The 19696-nt window shown below is 34.9% G+C and overlaps 1 protein-coding gene across 3 annotated transcripts; it reads right to left on the bottom strand.

The window, feature by feature from the left end:
• Positions 1–473: 473 nt before the first annotated feature.
• Positions 474–16932, bottom strand: oafb (OAF homolog b (Drosophila)). 3 transcript variants are annotated; one of them, XM_695362.9, is made up of 4 exons: positions 16338–16932; positions 11902–12036; positions 8786–8966; positions 474–6068 (listed from the first exon to the last, which is right to left on the bottom strand). In XM_695362.9, the coding sequence occupies exons 1-4, from the start codon at positions 16560–16562 to the stop codon at positions 5806–5808; spliced, it is 804 nt and encodes a 267-aa protein (XP_700454.4). In that variant the 5' UTR covers positions 16563–16932; the 3' UTR covers positions 474–5805. The 3 variants fall into 3 exon arrangements, with proteins under 3 accessions (XP_700454.4, XP_073807626.1, XP_073807625.1); XM_073951525.1 differs by having other exon boundaries at positions 1087–6068; positions 16866–16932; XM_073951524.1 differs by lacking the exon at positions 16338–16932 and adding an exon at positions 14318–15831 and having other exon boundaries at positions 1087–6068.
• Positions 16933–19696: the final 2764 nt, after the last annotated feature.

Below are 19696 nucleotides of genomic sequence, written 5' to 3'. Positions count from 1 at the left end.
AAAGTGAATAAAAATGCCATGATAAAATAACTACACAAATGTATTTATACAATGAAATGAAATATCATTATTAATGTGGTGTGTAGGTGGAACCTACTACTGCATAATGAAGCCGAGTAAAAAAACACATTTACATACTGAAAAAAGAAAGGAAAAGCACTACAAAAGAATTGCAAATAATATCAAGACAGTGGCACAAGTGAGCGAAGAGTAAGAGAAAAGAACAATAGGTCATATCTTTAGAAAGCCTGACTGAAGCTCACGCACACACACCCATATTGTATACATCACAATCCAGAGCCAAAGAGTCTTCACAAGACAGCTGCAATTGAAATGTAAATTAGAATTAGTCAAGGCTATAGAGAGCAACTTAGCAAAGAATAAGAAATTTGCCATCTCCTGAATAAATTTGCAATAAGTAGACATCAAAATAGGTGACACTTAGGCTTTTTGTGACTAAATAAAATTGTGAATTGTTGTGAAAAACGAGTTTAATAAAGTTGTGAACAGCCAAATATATTATTTTACAGCAGATAAATGGTTGTAAATCATTCCATGGCAGCACTTGAACAATGTAGTGTCAGAATAAAAAACTAAAACAAAGTAAAAGCAACATGGTAAAATAAAAATAACCTTGTAACATTATTTATAAGACACATTTATTTTGTAAACATTTCACATTAGGTTTTAAAGATTTAGCTACATACACTCATTTTGAGATTTTCAGCATGCTGAATGATGATAATACAGTCAATTAAACACGTAAACAACAGCTATAGAAATTCAGCAATGTAAAGACAAAAGCTACAAATGAACACACAACTTTACTAACAGTTCCTTTGAAGGGGTGGCACAGTGACTGATGGACAAAAGAAAAAATGTAAATGGTTTGACAATCCTCCAAATACCAATTCTTTCACTTAGGGCATAAAAGTCATGAAAAGTTCCATGTTCAGACAATAGAACAATAGAGACCATGTTTAGTTATTTCAATACAATGAAGTGCAAAAGAAAAACTCATTATCACAATTGTTCCTTATAACTTTGTTTTGTTGTAAGTACCTTAAAAAAAGTATTTGCACCTGGTGAATCAAGAAATCAAATTGGCTTTATTTATTGAAAAATGTATTACATTTACACCATTAAAAGTGTTAAAGTTTAAAACATTCTCATTATAAAAAATGAAATGTGTACATGGATTACATGTTTTTTTTTTTTTTTTTTTGTTTTTTTGCATCACATTAAAATGAGACACATTTGTTGATAGAAACATTTGTAAGCTGTACTGGATCTGATAATGGACCGTAAATAATTTGATAATGCTTTGTCTGTATTTTCGATTAAATCTGATAGCTCCCTCATCCTCCATAAACAGCAATGGTCACAAGAATTTCAAGTTACTTAGCTGAGTACTATTTTCAGGTACTGGGTAATATCATTTAGACTTCTGCAGCCATTGTAAGGCAGTATAGTTAATTAATACACCAAAATGAGAGTATAGTTTCTAGTTATTTTGATCTAGAAAGAACTTTTCCATCAATCAAACTTTAAACAGGTAAATTATCCAAACATTTTATTGAAATATTTGAGTGAGAAGCTAATGATCTAATCTGATTCAATGTTTTATGCTAAGCTAAGCTAAAAGTGCACCAGCCAAAGCTGGAGCTCAGCTGAATGGATTCAAAAATGGTAAAAATCAATGGTTTAACTCTAGGAAAGTTGTAAAATTAGCCTATTTCCAAAAAGAGTGTTACATTACAAACAGATGATTTCAGAAAAAGGGTCAGATTAAAAGTTAAAAATAATAAAGTTGAAGTTTTTCAATGCATTTAAGTGTTTGTTTTTTTGTTTGTTTTTTTTAGCAAAATAAATGTTAAAACCATATGTAAACCTTAATGATCATATCACATTACTTCAAAAAATAAATAAATCCATATCATTAACTCAATAAGATGAGTTTTGCATCAAGTTGACTAAAGAATGGCACTAAATACAGGTGTTAACAGGGTCTAAAATGTTTTAAGCTTGTCACTTGAGGTAGGTGAAAAGACATTTTCACATTTACACTCACCGGTCACTTTATTAGGTACACCTGTCCAACTGCTCGTTAACGCAAATTTCTAATCAGCAAATCACTTGGCAGCAACTCAATGCATTTAGACATGTAGACATGGTCAAGACAATCTGCTGCAGTTCAAACCGAGCAACAGAATGGGGAAGAAAGGTGATTTAAGTGACTTTGAAAGTCACATGGTTGTTGGTGCCAGAAACGGCTGGTCTGAGTATTTCAGAAACTGCTGAACTACAGGGATTTTCATACACAACCATCTCTAGTGTTAACAGAGAATGGTCTTTAAAAGAAATTCAGTGAGTGGCAGTTCAACCCAAGTTTGACCCAAAACGAAAACTAAAATGTTTAATAATTGTCATTGACTGAAATAAAAATGATTTTTTTTTAAAACTATAACTGAAACTGCATTGTGTAAATACAAAACTAACTGAAACTAACAAAAATTATAGCAAAAACCTTCTTTGTTTTCATATTTGCAAACGTATTTAATATATAATCTTATTGTAAGCCTTAGCCTTTTAGAAGTAAATATAATTCGCGCTGCAGGTGTTTGACCCTTTCGCACCTCAGAGTTTGTAACCTGCTTGCCATTGGCCAGATCGAGCCGGTTCTCCTCCAGTCATCCTCACTGTTGCTCCCGCGACAAAAACAATGAGTGGACATAAAAGCAGCACGGTGACAGCATTAAATACAGACACTTTAAACTATTCATTTAACACATTTGTGCCCAATAATTGGTTTTATTCGTGTATCGCAAACACAAATTAATATTTTTAACCGGATCTCTGCACGGGCCTGGTGAACCGATAATACTGCGCAGGGGCGGATTGGCCATCTGGCAATTCTGGCAAATGCAAGGAGGGCCGGACCATTCTTTAAATGTGGGCCTGTCAGCTATTTAAAAAAAATTAAAAATTGTTATATGTATTGTTTTACATGCAGGCAGCTTTTATCTCTTTTGAGATATAAGTATTATGATGATGATGAGGATGATGATGATGATACTAGTAATAATAATAATAAATGTATTGGCCCAATCGACAATGCTCGGCTGGTTTCGAGATGGGCTGATCCAATTAGAGGTTACGCAGGTGTAATCAAAATCTGGCAAGAATGTCAAATAAACAGTTAGTGATACACAAGCTAATTGTCAGAGATGGACCGTAAAAAAGGAAAGATGGTGCTGAAAAGCTCAGAGAAAGCAAAAAAAAAAAGTCTTTAAAATCAGACGCTGCCAAATGCATAAAATTAACTGAAATAGTGTCGAAAGGGCACAGCGCAGGGGCGCAAGAAGGTCGTTTTTTTCGAGCCTCGGCTGAGTTAGTTGGTGTTTCTGTGTGGAGTTTGCATGTTCTCGTGGGTTTCCTCCTGGTTTCCCTGACAAGTCCAAACACATGTGCTATAGGTGAATTGGGTAGGCTTAATTGTCCGTAGTGCATGTAGATGAATGTGTGTGTGTGTGTGTGTGTGTGTGTAGGGGTTTCCCAGTGGGTTGCAGCTTGGAGGGCATCTGCTGAGTAAAACATATGCTAGATAAGTTGGCAGTTCATTCCGCTGTGGTGATCCCAGATTAATAAAGGGACTAAGCCGACAAAAAAATGAATGAATGAAATGATTGCATGTATAAATTGAGTTGTTTTTTTTCCAGTCACATACATTAAATGTTTAAATATCTATTAAATATGGTAGTGCTTATATTATTTCACCATCTGTACACCAGTATAAGTAGTAAATGTGCGTGTCTGTGTATGGGGCTGTGTCGGTGTGGTAATGTGGCTACAGTGCCAGGGCTGATTTTTGGTCCCAGTCCGCCACTGATACTGCGCATGCGTGATTCAGTGAGCCAAACACATACAGTACAGCCTGCTGTGTGACTGAACTGAACTAAACTTAAACAACTGCAGCGCGGGTGAACCGAGGGCTTATAAATGAGAGGATCTGGTGAAAATCGCAAGTTTATTTCATTACAGACAATCGTAATGGAATTTTAAAAAGTAAATCATGCTTCAGTAGGGCTGCAAAAATTTAATTGTAAGACACTTTTCAGATCATGCCATGGTGATGTTTTCACTGACTGAAATTACTATTGCTGACTACATAATGTTGATTCCTAACGCCCCATTCACACGGGGGTTCAGCGTCAATGCTTGACTCAAGGCGTGTCTGAAGTTGGGGCTGAAGCGATCGGCATAGAAGCGTCAGACAATGAAATTCAGTCAGCAATAGGCCACTGTCTAGCTGGTGTATTTGCATACAGCGATCTGATTGGCTGACGCTTCCGTCAGCGCTTGAAAAGTTGAGCTAGTCTCAACTTCTGCAGCGAACAACGACTCAGAAGCGGCGCCGATGGATCCACAATGCAGTTCGTGTGAATTAGGCATTACATCCGTGTTAAAAATCTGAACTGTGTGTCTAACCTCAGTAGCAGCCTTGCACACATTGTTCTTAGTGCTGCTATCTTGTGGGCTGTTGTATTTGAATTTGAGGATGGGTAAATGATGATGGTGTTCGTGTTCTCTGAACATGTTTCAATGTATGACTGAGTTTTTTACAATATTTATCCTGTTTATTTTGAATCTTGCACCTAACAAATATCCATATTTAGAAAAAAAAACAAATACTGAAACTAATAAAACTAAACTAAAACTGTCATTTCAAAATATAGAAACTAATAAAAAATACTTAATCTGCCCCTAAAACTAATTAAAATTAACTCAATTTGAAAACAAAAGTCAAAACAAAATAGAAACTAAAACGAATGAAAAATCCAAAACTATTATAACCTTGCAACCTTGAGGCAAGATGGGCTTAATCCTTTGTTTATGATTAGGTTTTATTCCTATCACAAGTTAAAGTAAATTTTATATAAAATCATAGTGTATACAACGATCTCTGGGCTTGCTGCATAACAAATACCAAAATTTAACAATTTATAAAAAAATTAATCACTTTCTGGTTATCGGATATTAGGCATGGGCATATATACTGCGATTGTTATTTTTCGAAAGCATTAAATCGCTTTGTAAACGTTTATTATTACCATTTCATGAGTCTCCCCATTCAGTTGAATAGAGCGCTTGGACCCGGAAGCCGCTTCGCGTGACGTCACACTTAACAAGCAGATGATCACAGCGTACCCATCTGCTGATGGCTACTTCCGGCAAGATAACGCGTCATGTCATAAAGTGTGAATCATGTGAATCACTAATATCTTGAACATGACAATGAGTTCACTGTTCTCACATGGCCTCCACGGTCACCAGACCGTATTCTATTAGAGCACCTTTGAGATGTTGTGGAACAGAAGATTCACATCATGGATGTTCAGCTGACAAATCTGCAGCAACTGCGTGATGCTTACGTCAACATCGACCAAAATCTTTGAGGAATATTTACAGTACCTTGTTGAATCTATGCCACGAAGGATTAAGGCAGTTCTGAAGGCAAAAGAAGGTCCAACCCGGTACTAGTAAAGTGTACTTAATAAAGTGGCCAGTGAGTGTACATGTGATACTGTAACTGATACTAAACAATGTTGAAAACTACTAGTAGCCAGTGACATAGTATTTGTTTTTCCTACTATGGATGTCAATGACTACCAATTTCCAATGTTCTTCCAAAAAGTGAGCATATTTTCTCTCGTGGGCCAACCGTTTCTTTAACCAGATAGAAACAGGGCCAAAAATACATTTCCCACAAAAACAGAAAACATTTTTTCTTCCTCTCAACTGTATTTAACTGCCCTCATCCCAAAGACACAGCTGTTTCTGAGGGGTGTAGAAGTCAAATCGGTAGCCTTTGCTGCAGCTCTTAATGCCACACTTGTAAGGGTTTGGCCCTTGACTACGGCAGTACTTCAGCTGGCAGGGGAACCACTCCAGGTTTAGGCTGTAGCTGCAGGCACAGGGCCGCCATGGGTCTGATGTGGAGCTGCAGCTTTGTAGGCTTGTCACATTCGCATTCGGAGGAAACTCCTCAAATATTGAGCTTGCAATTCCTGTAAAGAGAAAAAGTATGTTTTAAAGTATGTTTTTTAAAAGAAAACATTTTGTTCTTGGCACAACCATCCTCCCTAGCTTGTAGCTAGCATGAATTTGCATGCTGCTGGCATGTTTCTAGCATGATATAGCATGTGGTTATGGGCTGAGCAATTATTCAAAAAGTAATCGAAATCGACAATCAGAAGCTATAATCGATCAAATTTTTCCAAGTCATTTTTTTCAATTACTTTCGCTACTGTTTTTGGAGGCACATAATCCCACTCTGCTAAGGTTGATTTATTCTTATTATATTATTCTGATATTATACCTCTGCCAAGCGCACACATACAGCCCAGCGCAGCCTTTGCATGCCCACATACCTCTCAAAAAAAGTAACTACACGTAGCGCAAGCTTTGTGGTTGGTTGGTTTGGTAATGGTGACGAGGGTGGGCAGTACAGAGAGCAGCGTTTTAGGCAATGAGTGTTGATTTTAATTGTTCAGCATTGATGTTCAGTAAATGATCTAAGATAGTAGATAGCGTGTAATTAGCTCAATTTTTTTAAAATCAAGTAATGCACCATACAATCAAAAAATCTCTCACTTGTAATATGTGAGCATACTTACTGTACAACACTTTTCAGGGAACTATGAGGGTAAAAATATAAAAAAATAAATAAATAAATGAATAAATAAATCATTCATTAATCGTAATCAAGTTAAAATATTCAATAATCAAGATTTTGATTTTAGGCCAAATCACCCAGCTCTATGTTGTTAGCATGTCCACCCCTACATCACTTTATCTGCAACAGTCTTTAAAGTGTCAGTGTCATGATGAAATGCTATTGTTATGTCAATGTACTTATAAGAGTTTATATATATATATATATATATATATATATATATATATTAATTAAATGGTATATAAAATGTGGCCAATGCTCTTATGACTAGTTTGCTTAGTATGTAGTATCTATGATTTATGAAATGTAACCCTAGACCAAAAAAGTCATAAGTGCCATTTTTTGAAAATAGATCAGAATCAGAATCTTACACATACAAGGAATTTGTTTTGGCTACAGAAGCTTCCAGTTTACATAAAGTGACAAGTGACAACATAAAATAAATATGAAATAAAAACAAATATAAACATTAAATGGAGATGCAGTTAGTCAAAAATAAGCTTACCATTGATTTATACTTTGTAAGAACATGACAATATTTAGCAAAGATACATTTGAATATCTGGAATTTGAGGGCTCAAATAAAAGTAAAGAAGAAAAAGAACTTTAAAGTTACGTTACAAAAATTTCATTTTGATATATTTACAACATATCTTCATGGATCATGATTTTAAACCCCCCCAACAACCCTTTATTGCAGGGGTCTCAAACTCGCGGTCCGCGGGCCATTTGCGCCCCTCAGTGCAATATTTTGTGGCCCGCGCCGACCACTGTACTCTGACAGAATCAGCGGAGCGGGGAGAGAGAGCGCTCCCCGCTCCGCTGATTCTATCCGTACACAGCGTGCTTGTCACTCAGTGCGCGTTGTCGTGCGCGTTCTGATCAGCTGTGTTATTGCGCGCGTACTCAAGAGCGGTGTTATCGCGCGCCTACTGAAGGGCAGGACCGAGGGTGTGTCGCGTCGCGGGGGCACTTTTGATCATTTTGGAAGGGCGCTTTCTATGCAAGACTAAAAAGGGCATGTGCTCTGCACAGGTTGAGCCCTATGTGTGCACGTGCCTGCCCTGCATCTTATGTATATTGATATTATAGGTAGATACAGACTGGTACAGACTGATGTGACTGGAGTGAGGTGGGGGTGTTTTATTTATACATATATACGCCTTTTTTTAGGTGAGGAAATGGAAGTTTTGAGTGAGTTCCCCCACTTTTTTCCCTAGGACTTCAAAAAGTCAAAGTACAGGTCTAGACTTAATGATGATCATCTTCAAGCCATACTGAGGGTCTCAACTGCTTCCGCTAAAGCCAAATGTGGTTCAGATTTGTGAGAAGAAGCGCTGTCAAGTCTCTGGCAGCAAGAAGTAGGCAAAAGATGCCATGTTCAGAAGAACTGTTCATAATCTTCACTCAATGTTCTATTAATGTTCAGGACACTTCATGTTCAGAAGAAATAATTAAAACTGTTAATAATGACATTTGAGGACTTTTTTTGTGAAATCCCTTATGCGGCCCAGCCTCACCCAGACTTTGCCTCCTGCGGCCCCCAGGTAAATTGAGTTTGAGACCCCTGCTTTATAGTGTCAGCATGTCATGACTAAACTTAGTTTGCCAAATTCTACTGTTATGTAAATATATTTTTAGTAAATAATGTATAAATGTAATGTAAAAATAATTTCATATAAATTAAATGTTATATCAAAATGTACCCACTGTTCTTTTGACTGATTTGTTTAGCAATGCTATATTGTTGTTTATAAAATGTGACCCTACAACAACAACAAAAAAAAAGTTAGGATAGGGCAGTGATCCTAGACCCAAAAAAAAGTTAGGATAGGGCAATATTCTTCTATCTATCTATCTATCTATCTATCTATCTATCTATCTATCTATCTGTCTGTCTGTCTGTCTGTCTGTCTGTCTGTCTGTCTGTCTGTCTGTCTGTCTGTCTGTCTGTCTGTCTGTCTGTCTGTCTGTCTGTCTGTCTGTCTGTCTGTCTGTCTCTGTATCATGCCCATCAAGGCCTTAAACTGTACTTTACAATTCTCTGACCTCTGTCCATCCAGTGCAGGACATCCTGTTGTCGTGTGTAGACCAGGTCTCGGGCATCCCTGCAGATGTTACGGATGTGAGCACTGAGCTGCCAGGAGAGACTCATGTTGACCACTGTGTTCAAAGAGAAACGCTCCACTGCTCGTCTCTCCTCCGCACTGCGCACCACATGAGCGTTTTTCTGTTCAGTTCAAACAAAAACAGAAGAACATTTTAGAATGCAAGGTTAAAGTCCTCATAAAATTAAAATAATGTTGTTTCACATTTCAGGTATGTTAGTCAAAAAGGATATCTATAAGCTTGTATGCTCCGAAACAGTGACAACGTTTGCATTTAGAATATACAAACATCCAAAGCTTGCTGTTTGTCATTTTTGCCAAAATGGACCAAAGATTTTTTTTGGCATCACCTAGTACTTCAGATTCTCATCAAATCTTCTGACCAATCAAACACTCTATAGCAGGCATGTCCAAACTAAGTCCTGGAGGGCCGGTGTCCTAATGAGTTTAGCTTTAAATTGCTTCAATAGACCTGCCAGAAAGTTTCTAGTATGTCTAGTAAGAGCTTGATTTGCTGCTTCAGGTGTGTTTCATTAGGGTGGGAGGTAGAGCTGGGAAATAGGGCAAAAAAAAAATCACAATAATTAAAAAAAAAAAAAGGAGATATTGATAATTATCACGATAAATATAAAATCTATATATCTATGAATTTTATAGAATTTGTGCAGCTGATTTAACACATTTTGTGAGATGTTTTAGCTGTCTGACAAGTTTTCAACAACCAAAGACATTACAAGTTATTGGATATTATTGTTCAACATCAGAAAAAATAAAACAAGTTTGGAACAAGTAAAAGGTGAGTAAATGGTCACAGAATTTTCAGTTTTGGATGAACTGTCCTTTTAAATGGGGAGTATGGTGAATTTAGGGCATGCATTACAACATATTTCCGTTATATCCGCAGGTGTTTTAACCAATTTTATCTGACAGAGTGGCATGACTATGCCTATGCAGACTCTCATTTCATAAATTGTGTATCACGGCGAGGTATGTGGAGAGCCTCTCAAGCTTCTGAGCTCTATCATACTTCAGACTGAGTTTTTTCTTTCAAGGTAGTTTAACAGTACTTTAAGTGCTGCGAAAAGTCTTTAAAGACTGTCCAGCTCATGCTGCTCGAACCATGCTTCGTTAATGAGTTAAAATGAAACCGTGAAAATAGTTTAATTGATTGTTTTGGCCCAAAAGCATATAGCGGCTTGTTTTAATGCACTTCACCTCAGATGTTATTCATTTTTCTTGTTTATGCTGTAGATAACTAACCAACAAAATATACTTAAAAATTAAATTACACATTATACATTACACTTTCAAAGAAATATATAATATATATATATATATATATATATATATATATATATATATATATATATATATATATATATATATATATATATATATATATATATATATACAGTTCGTGGCCATCTTACACAACTGCGGGACTATGATGCTTCGCTCCATTGAAAATAAGGATTTAATTAATGGGCCACTGCTGTTGTAAACGTCTGTCATTATTTTAAAGTTATGTCTCGAGCATCTGATTTCCCCTCAGTGATTATGTCCTTTAAATATATGAGGGAGGGACAATAGTGTTATTACAGATTTCAAAGAAAATATTATAATATTAAAAATGAAAGATAAGCTTGACAACAAAAGATCCTATCATTGTCATAACAAATGCCCTTAAATAATGCAGCTTGTAGTTTACAGCAAGCATCAAGTGTTCATTGAGATGTGTTTGAGATTGTGTCGACTGTCATATCTTTTGTCTGTCTTTTCAGGGTTTTTTTTTTTCTCGTAAGGCACTGCTTTCTAAAATTAAGAAATGAGACTCTGTTGGGTGGTTTCACTGGTTTACCAACACTTGCAATTTACTTTCATCTTCATAAGGGTTGGCATTGTTTCAAAGGATGAAACAGGCTTGTAGTGTTGCCGGTATGACACTAGTCGTCTGCGCAGTTTGTAGTGCACGTTGCTCTGTTTTGTGTCGGATTGCAAAAAAACTATTGGGGCCTAAGTAACCCCAGACTACTGAAGTCTAGTGATGTTTCTTGTCAACAATGTCTGTGACTGACCTTTTTTACCTAATTTTTTTCTTACTCCTTTAAGTGCAACAAACACTGTATGGCTGTAAACTTGTATACTGCATGCGGCAACGGGATGACAGGCAGCAAAATGCTTGCGCAGCGTTACACATAGTGCGTAAATATTATCGAGCAATTATCGAGCTAAACTCTCCAGGACACTGGCCCTTCAGGACCGAGTTTGAACACCCCTGCTCTATAGTATCTGACATCTCATGCCCCCCTTCTCAATGGTTCTCATTTAATGCGCTTGGCAAAGCTGTAATAAAAACAAAACGCTATTGGCTGTTTTCGTTTTTTATTTATATGGGAGGAGCTACTTTATGTCCTGCCTTGTCTTTATGTTTCAGTTGAGATTATGCCAAACATTGAATTTAAAGTGCATATTTTAAAGCACTTTAATGAGACCTTTAATAGTTTGACATTGACTCGCAAAGCCTTCTGTAGCATTTTGCTGTTTTGTGGAACAGTATTGTGCATGACAACTGTTTATCTAAAAGAAAGATTCAAGGATTTTTCTTAGGATTAGTTTTTCTCAGTGGCTTTGGTGCATTTCTCACAACACTATTTACATTTGCACAATAGTTACTGCATTTCTCAAAACAATTAGTACAAACTGCAAAACCTAGCTGATAACCTGCAAAAGTGTGTCACCTGCTTAAAATGGATAGCTCATTCCTCAAAAGCAAGTATTGATGTCAATGAAATTGTCAGTGTCATCAAGATGAAGAGTCCTGACACCATTGTTCATGAACAAGATAGTCTAATGTCTTTGTCATGTTTTCAATATGACAGTTTACTCTGTAAGTTTTTTCCACTGCAAAAAAGTCAGATTTTGGTGACACTTCCTGAAAATGCTAAAGACAGCACCATATACAGTGGCGTAGTGCAAAATATGGGGGGCCCCCTGCACGGATTATTGATGGGGCCCCACACATTTGTCAAGTTTTGTGAGTCACAGATCATTTCTGACCTGTCGTAGTCTGGCCATGGCTTCACTGGGAATGAACTCTCCATGATCCAGATGTGAGATGATGCAGAGCGCCTGGTACTGGGACTGACCCTTCTCTGGCTCTCCAAGCACCAGTGCACGAAAGACCTTCACATGCTTTTAGAAGAAAACAACATCAAGAAATAATGCATTCATTCATTCATGTTTTAATAAAATATTAGCAGAATTGTCTGTTTATGGCAACACTTGTACTAAATATTCAATATATAATTTACAACCCCGAATCAGAAAAAGAATACAAAAGAAAGTAGTGATTTCCAAATTTGCTTTGACTTGTATTTCATTGTAGACAATATGAACACAATATACTTCATGTTTTGTCTGGTCAACTTTATTTTATTTGTAATTATACATCCTTTCCTGTTATTCAGACTTGCAACACAATACAAAATCAGTTGGGGCAGGAGCAATTTAGGGCTGGTAAAGTGGTTAAATAATAATGAGATATGAAACAGGGGATGTCAGCAGGTCATTGTAGGTCAAACACATTAGGAGCAAAGATGGGCTGAGGATCGCCAGTTTGCCAACAAATACTTGAGTATTGAAATTTTTGAAAAATGTAGTTTTTCTCTGTCTCTTTAGTGCATTTCTCACAACACTATTTACATTTGCACAACAGTTAATGCATTTCTCAAAACAATAAGTCATTTGCACATCATAGTAGCAGTTTCTCATTCCTTCCAACAAATTGAAAATGCTTTTGGACATGCATCAACTGCTTTCATACAACTATCTGCTGTTTATAGCATTATCATTTGGTTATTTCATGTCAGTCAAAATTAACTAAACTTGTGAATGCGGAATAGTCATTCCATATAAAACGAATAGTCTGTATTTCATTATTTCATATTAGGTCACTACATACAAAAAATGTTGGAACTAGTTGTCAAAATCCGTCAAGCTAATTTTATAAAAAATATATTTTTTTTTTTCCTGAAAAAGTGTTCTAAATTGATCGATTTCACAGCAAAAAAATGCTTTTCTTGCTTAGATTTTTTGTCTTGTTTCTAGTCCAAATATCTAAAAAATTCCTAAATCAAGAAGAATTTTCTAAATAAGTAAAACATAATGCCTTGTTTTGAGAAATAATAAGCCATTATTAAGTGAGTTTTTCCTTAAAACAAGCAAAATAATCTGCCAATGGGGTAAGCAAAATAATCTAACGTCAAAAGAAAAAACTAGATTAATTTGCTTATCCCATTGGCAGATTATTTAGCTTGTTTTAAGGAAAAACTCATTTAATATTGGCATTTTATTTCTGAAAACAATACAATATGTTTTGCTTGCCTAGAAAATGCTTCTTGATATAAGAATTTTTAGATATTTAGACTAGAAACAAGACAAAAAATCTAAGCAAGAAAAGCATTTTTTGCAGTGTTCATGAATGATTTACAGATTACAGTATGTTGTAGGTTCAGTTCCAACATGTACTGTAATACTGTTTTCCAGTTGTGCACAGCTCTACCCAAACGAAGTTTATGTTTGTTGTTATTAAGAGTGTATTCATTCTTTTGCACAATGCTGTGAATAAATCAGAATTGTAAAGAGCATATTGCAGTAATAATGTGAACCATACATATTCAGTTTTTTGAACTCAGATTCCTCACTAAACGCAGGGATGTCTAACTTTATTGTAGTTTTCAAATGGCTGTGCAAAATAGTATAAAGCGCTGTCCTGAAGATTTTCAGGAAGTGTCACCAAAATCTGACTTTTTGCATTGGTAAAAATGTCCAGAATAAACTATCATAATGACAACAGGACAAAGCCATTTGACCAGGGGTGTCCAAACTCAGTCCTGGAGGGCCGATGTCCTGCAGGACAAACTCCAACTTGCCTCAACACACCTGCAAGGATGTTTATAGAAAGCCTAGTAAGAGCTTGATTAGCTAGCCCTGGTGTGTCAGATTGGGGTTGGAGCTAAAATCTGCAGGATACCGGCCCTCCAGGCCTGAGTTTGGACACCCCTTCATTTGACTATCTTGTTCATAAACAATGGTGTAAGGACTCTTCATCTTGATGACACTGACACTTTCATTGTCATGAATACTTGCTTTTGAAGAATGAGCTATCTATTTTGAGCAAGTGACACACTTTTGCAGGTTATCAGCTAGATTTTGCAGTTTGTTCTAATTGTTTTAAGAAATGCATTTATTGTTATGCTGAAAAGTACATATACATTTTGGAAGACAATATGCTGCCTTCTTTTCCAGACAATGCAAAACCACATTCTGCGGACATTACAAGTCTTGGCTGTGGAGGAAGAGGATGCAGATACTTGACTAGCCTGCCTGCAATCCCAACCTATCTCCAACTGATAATGTGTGGCACATTTTCAAGCGCAAAATGCAACAACAAAGACCCTGCACTGTTTCCCACCTTAAGACTTGTTTGCAGGAAGATTGGGACAAAATTCCACCTAAAACATTTCATCACTTGGTGCCTTCAGTCCCTAAATGTGTTTTACGTGTTGTGAAAAGAAAAAATAACATTACAAAGTTATAAATGCTTTACTGTTACAACTTTATTTATTTTATCGTTTATTATATTGTTTGCAATAAAATAAAAGTCAAAGTAAATTTAGAAATCAATACTTTCTTTATTTGCGTTTCTATACAGTTTTTTTTACACATTCATAACTGTTTTTTAATCAATTATCATATTAAAATGACAAATAACAACAACACTGGTAAAATTACATTATTACAAAATTACATTTTAAGAATATGCTTTGAAATAATAAATATTTAAGCAGTTTTATTTAGTACAGAAAATATTTCTAAAATGCATTGTTCTGCCACAATCTCCATAAAAAATTGTGCAAATTCGCAAATAAACAGCTCTAGTAACAGACCGCTAAATAATTGTAGTTTGTGAGGAAAGGAATTCATATTTATTTGATTTACTTCACATTAAATTGTTTTTGTCCCTATTATGTTTATCCTTATCAAACTTTAGTTAATGTTTAATAAAATATAACAAACAAAACAAATATGTAATCATATTTTTTGAAGGTAGTTCCAAAGCTAGAGAGCTGTATAACAAGAATAAAAAAGAGTTAATAGATTGAGAGAGGTATGCAAACATAAAAAAGCTACACAAACATTAAAAAGTTTTTATTTTATGAAGCTGAAGCATAACCTGTTAATACGGCCTTTAGCACCAGCTGATCCACTAACTTACCCTGAGCAAAGCAGACCAACAGCTCCCATATGCACATCACCAAGAATACAGCCTTCTTTCATGACAATAGGGCTGCTTTTCTTTGCTTCTGTACAAGTTGTAACTGAACTACAGCATTCACAGTTATTCTGAATGAAACGCATTTGTTTGTGTTTAACGCCATAACAGCTTATATGGGTAAAGTCTGTGTAGGAAACAGCTGTGAATACACACATCAATATAGCATCATTTTTGTCACACTGTATAACAGTAATTAATATTTTTACAGTACTGTGATGATTAGGTTTAGGGTTGGGGATACGCATAATAAAATACAATTTATTGGGAAATTTAATATACAACAAATAACAGTACAACTACTGTTTTTACTTTACTGTGAAAGTTGGGTTTAGTGTTGGAGTAGACTTAATAGAATACAACTAGTGGGAAAATGTAATAAATACCAATAATTCTTGTTAGAATCCCACCAAACTAAGAAGTGCTATCAAGACATAAATGTTTTTTTTTTTTTAATTTAAAGTTGAAAATCTCACAGTATATTACCATGTGTTTTTAAATACATGACTATTAAAGGGATAGTTCACCCAAAATTTAAAATTATGTCACTATTTACTTAATCTATGCTTGTCACAAACTTGTTTGAGTTTCTTTTTTCTGATAATTACAAAGGAAGACATTCTGAAAAATGTTGGATACCTGTAATTATTGGCTACCATATTTTTCCCCACTAAGAAAGTCAATTAGTTACAAGATTGTAACATTATTAAAATATCTTCTTTTGTGATCAACAAAATAAAGAAACTCATAAAAGTTTAAAACAACTTGATGCGTAAATGTGAGTAAATAAGAGTTAAAAATATGTTTTTATAAACATTAATTTTAGTAATGTTCAACTTCATTTGTTTGTTTGGACATTGTTTAAAGTCAGCCCATATAAACTGTTTGCAATCACTTACCTAAATATTTAGAAAATCCAATGAATATTTTTTTTTAGTTCAAGGTTTCTTGAATTAATTGATTTCAAGATTCTATAGACTAACATATACAAATACCTCGCATGTTCAAAAAACATACAGGCTTATTTCTGCACTACTGACTCCTGGCTTGATGTAAGTTATACAGATGGACTGGGATTTAAAAAATGACTGCATGTTTTAGTCTTTGTTATTTCGTTAGCAGCTGCGATGTTGAATTTTACATCAGGACTGATACTCACGCGCTTGAAATCAGCCAGGAACGTGATGAGAGTACCGTCTGTCTGCTTGAATTCCAGCGTTATAATGTCCTTCACACTGTCCGCCTCTAAAATCTCCTCCGCTATTTGACTATCGCCGAGACGAACAAGCACCGTCAACCGTGAGCAAACACTTACCGATAAAAGCAGTGTAAACACTGTAAACGCAATCTGCACTGAAGCCGGCGAAGCCACTCTTGCGTTCATTACAAAGGTCACCGAAGATGTAAACTCATTTAACGCAACAATGGGACATATCGTCACAGTACATGACTTTAAAAAAAACGAAAGCAAACTTACTGTTTACACTAACGTTAGAGAGTTAACTTTGACGTGTTTATAAACACTGCTAGTTTAGTTTAGCTCGATGATGTTGTTGACACCGCATTTGCTTCTTTCAAAAATTATAGTTTCATCTTGTTAGTAAAATACTGGCTTAATTTGTACGCCGAAAGTTTTAGAAAGTGCCAGAAATGCGTATCTTTTTTAAATGTTCGTTTAAATACTAACTCTAAAAGCTCCCGTATTTCCCGTCACTTCCTCTGAACTTCAGTAATTTTGGCTAAAGGCGCCTTGGACTCCCAGCACTGCGTGGGGCCACTTCTTAAAGACACAGGCTCAGATTTCGAGACAAAAACTCTTCGATTTCTTAATGGAATGAGGATTATTTTTGTTACAATAAATTAGTAAAGTAGCTATTTATCTTGTCTAGAGCAGTGATAAAATATTAATTAGGTTATTACTTTTGTTATTACTTATTTAGGCTAATTGTTAATCCGGTAACACTTTACAATAACAGTAAATGAATAATGATGTATCAATATGTAAACTAAATATTACTTATTATGAATTAATGATGAGTTAAGGTATGCACTAATTATGAATTAACTTTAACTACAACATGCTTCACATAAGTTCATGTTTGAATAATGACTACCTTAATTACTTGTTAGTAGTATGTTGTTAATTGATTTATTAATTAACATGAGTTTAAGCTTAATGTCATGACTTTACTTGGAGGGGCACATCACTATTAACTCATCCTTAACTACTCATGAACTCCTGTTCATGTTGATGTTGACAGAACACTTTTCTATTGTTATTCAGTGTAAACTCACTAGTTGCATAAGGAGTTCATGAGTAGTTAAGAATGGGTTAATGATGATGTGCCCCTCCAAGTAAAGTCATAGCATAATTATAAATTAACATATCATGAGTTCATCATGGTTAAATTAAACATAAACAAATGTGGTAATTAATACATTAATTAACAAATAATCATGTACTTACAAGTAATTAAGGTAGCCGTCGTTCACACATGAAGTCATGTGAAGCATGTTGTAGTTAAAGTTAATTCATGATTAGTGCATACCTTAACTCATCATTAATTCAAAATAAACTAATGTTTAGTTTACATATTGATACATCATTGTTCATGTACTGTTACTGTAAAGTGTTCCCGTTTGTCATTTTAACTGTAAATACAATAAAGGTATAGCTCACCCAAAATTTATTATAGATTTTTTATTTACAGTCAAGCGGTTCGAAATATTTATGGGTTAGATTTATATTTATCAGAAAGCTGAAAACCCATTGTCACATAGCAGGCTAGATAAAACCAATACATGAAAGTCAATGGTTACAGGTTTTCACCTTTCTTCATATAACCTTATTTTGTGCTTAACAACTGGTTTAGAGCAAGTGAAAGGTAAATAAATTTAATAAAATTTATTCCTTTAATTTGCTTTATATTATAGACATAAACATGTCAAATTTCCATCCACACAGACCCATTGTGTGTGATAAAAGGTTTAATATGTATTTTAATGTGCTCTTCCACACATAATATATTTTAAATAGACATACGCTTACATGTTTGAATAACATTTAATAGCTTTTTTTTGTTACTGTTTTCATTTTTTTCCCCATTTCATTCATTTTTTAAATCTGTAAACCAGTGATGACATTTCTTCCAAATGAAATAAAATAGTTAAGGCAGAGCATTTATTATCATAGAATTACAAAAAAGTGCCATAGGTTTAAACTTGTTTATGTTCATTAGAAAAAACAGTTTGCTGTTTTGCAAATTCAAGAGATTTTCAACATTTGTTATTCTGACCAAAAGCTCTAATTGGCAATATATTAAATTATGGAAGAAATGTTATTGGACAGGGGGCGACGCAGTGGCGCAGTAGGTAGTGCTGTCGCCTCACAGCAAGAAAGTCGCTGGTTCGAGCCTCAGCTGGGTCAGTTGGCGTTTCTGTATTGAGTTTGCATGTTCTCCCTGCATTTGCATGGGTTTTCTCCAGGTGCTCCATGTTTTCCCACAGTCCAATGCCTTACCCCGGATTCATAAAAGGACTAAGCCGAAAAGAAAATGAATGAATGAATGTTATTGGACATTCATTGAATAAAATTGTTCACTCAAACCCTTATGAATACTGCCAATTAGAGATTATTCATTCCATAAGAGTCCAATTGTACATTCATCAGATACTTTTGGAGTTAGGATGAATGAAGCAATTTATTAAAAAGCCAAAGATTGTCATAATACACTAGACAAGCAGAGGAAACAATATGATGTGTTTTTAATTTTTACAGCTTTTCTAAAAATCTAAGCTCTATTTTTTTTTTTGTGGTTTTAAAATGTTTGATGTCTAATACGTGTTAATGGATTATTGTGTTTGTTAAAAAGCAACAATATTATAAAATGTTAAATCTGTAATCAAATAAATGCAGTAAATGCAAATTTTATATTCCACTTTTCCACTTTATCAGACATTATAAACAGCGTTGACAACTTACCATTTATAGTATGACAACATTACTCACTATATAAATATGATAAAAAAAAAAAATAAAAAAAAAGCTTTTTAAAATAATGTTATTTTGCAAATTGCATAGAAAAAAAGGCAGATGCATGACGAAAAACATTTTGGCATTTTTATTAATTATTTTTTCGTTGTCTTTGATTGATGTTTGCATTAGAAATTTCACATATGAATCTAGGTTTTAAAATCTATGATGATGTTGGTGGTCAATAACAGAAACATTCAAGTATAAAGCCATACTGCCATGAATGACTGTAGCTGTGTAGTAACTGTCACATCCAGATGCATTAAGGAATGAACTGTCATGTCTTTTGAACCTGTGGTTCACACACACACACACACACACACACACACACACACACGCACGCACGCACGCACGCACGCACGCACACACACACACACACACACCTGTGTCTCTAAACAGGTTTCTCAGACAAAAATCACCTTTATTCAAACATACCTCGCCACCATCTGTCTATTTTTAATTAATCTAAACTTCATTTTTAAGAT

The sequence above is a fragment of the Danio rerio genome, chromosome 5, assembly GCF_049306965.1.
Source record: "Danio rerio strain Tuebingen ecotype United States chromosome 5, GRCz12tu, whole genome shotgun sequence".
In the NCBI taxonomy this organism is placed as follows: domain Eukaryota; kingdom Metazoa; phylum Chordata; class Actinopteri; order Cypriniformes; family Danionidae; genus Danio; species Danio rerio.
This window is presented reverse-complemented; position numbering and strand designations above follow the sequence as displayed.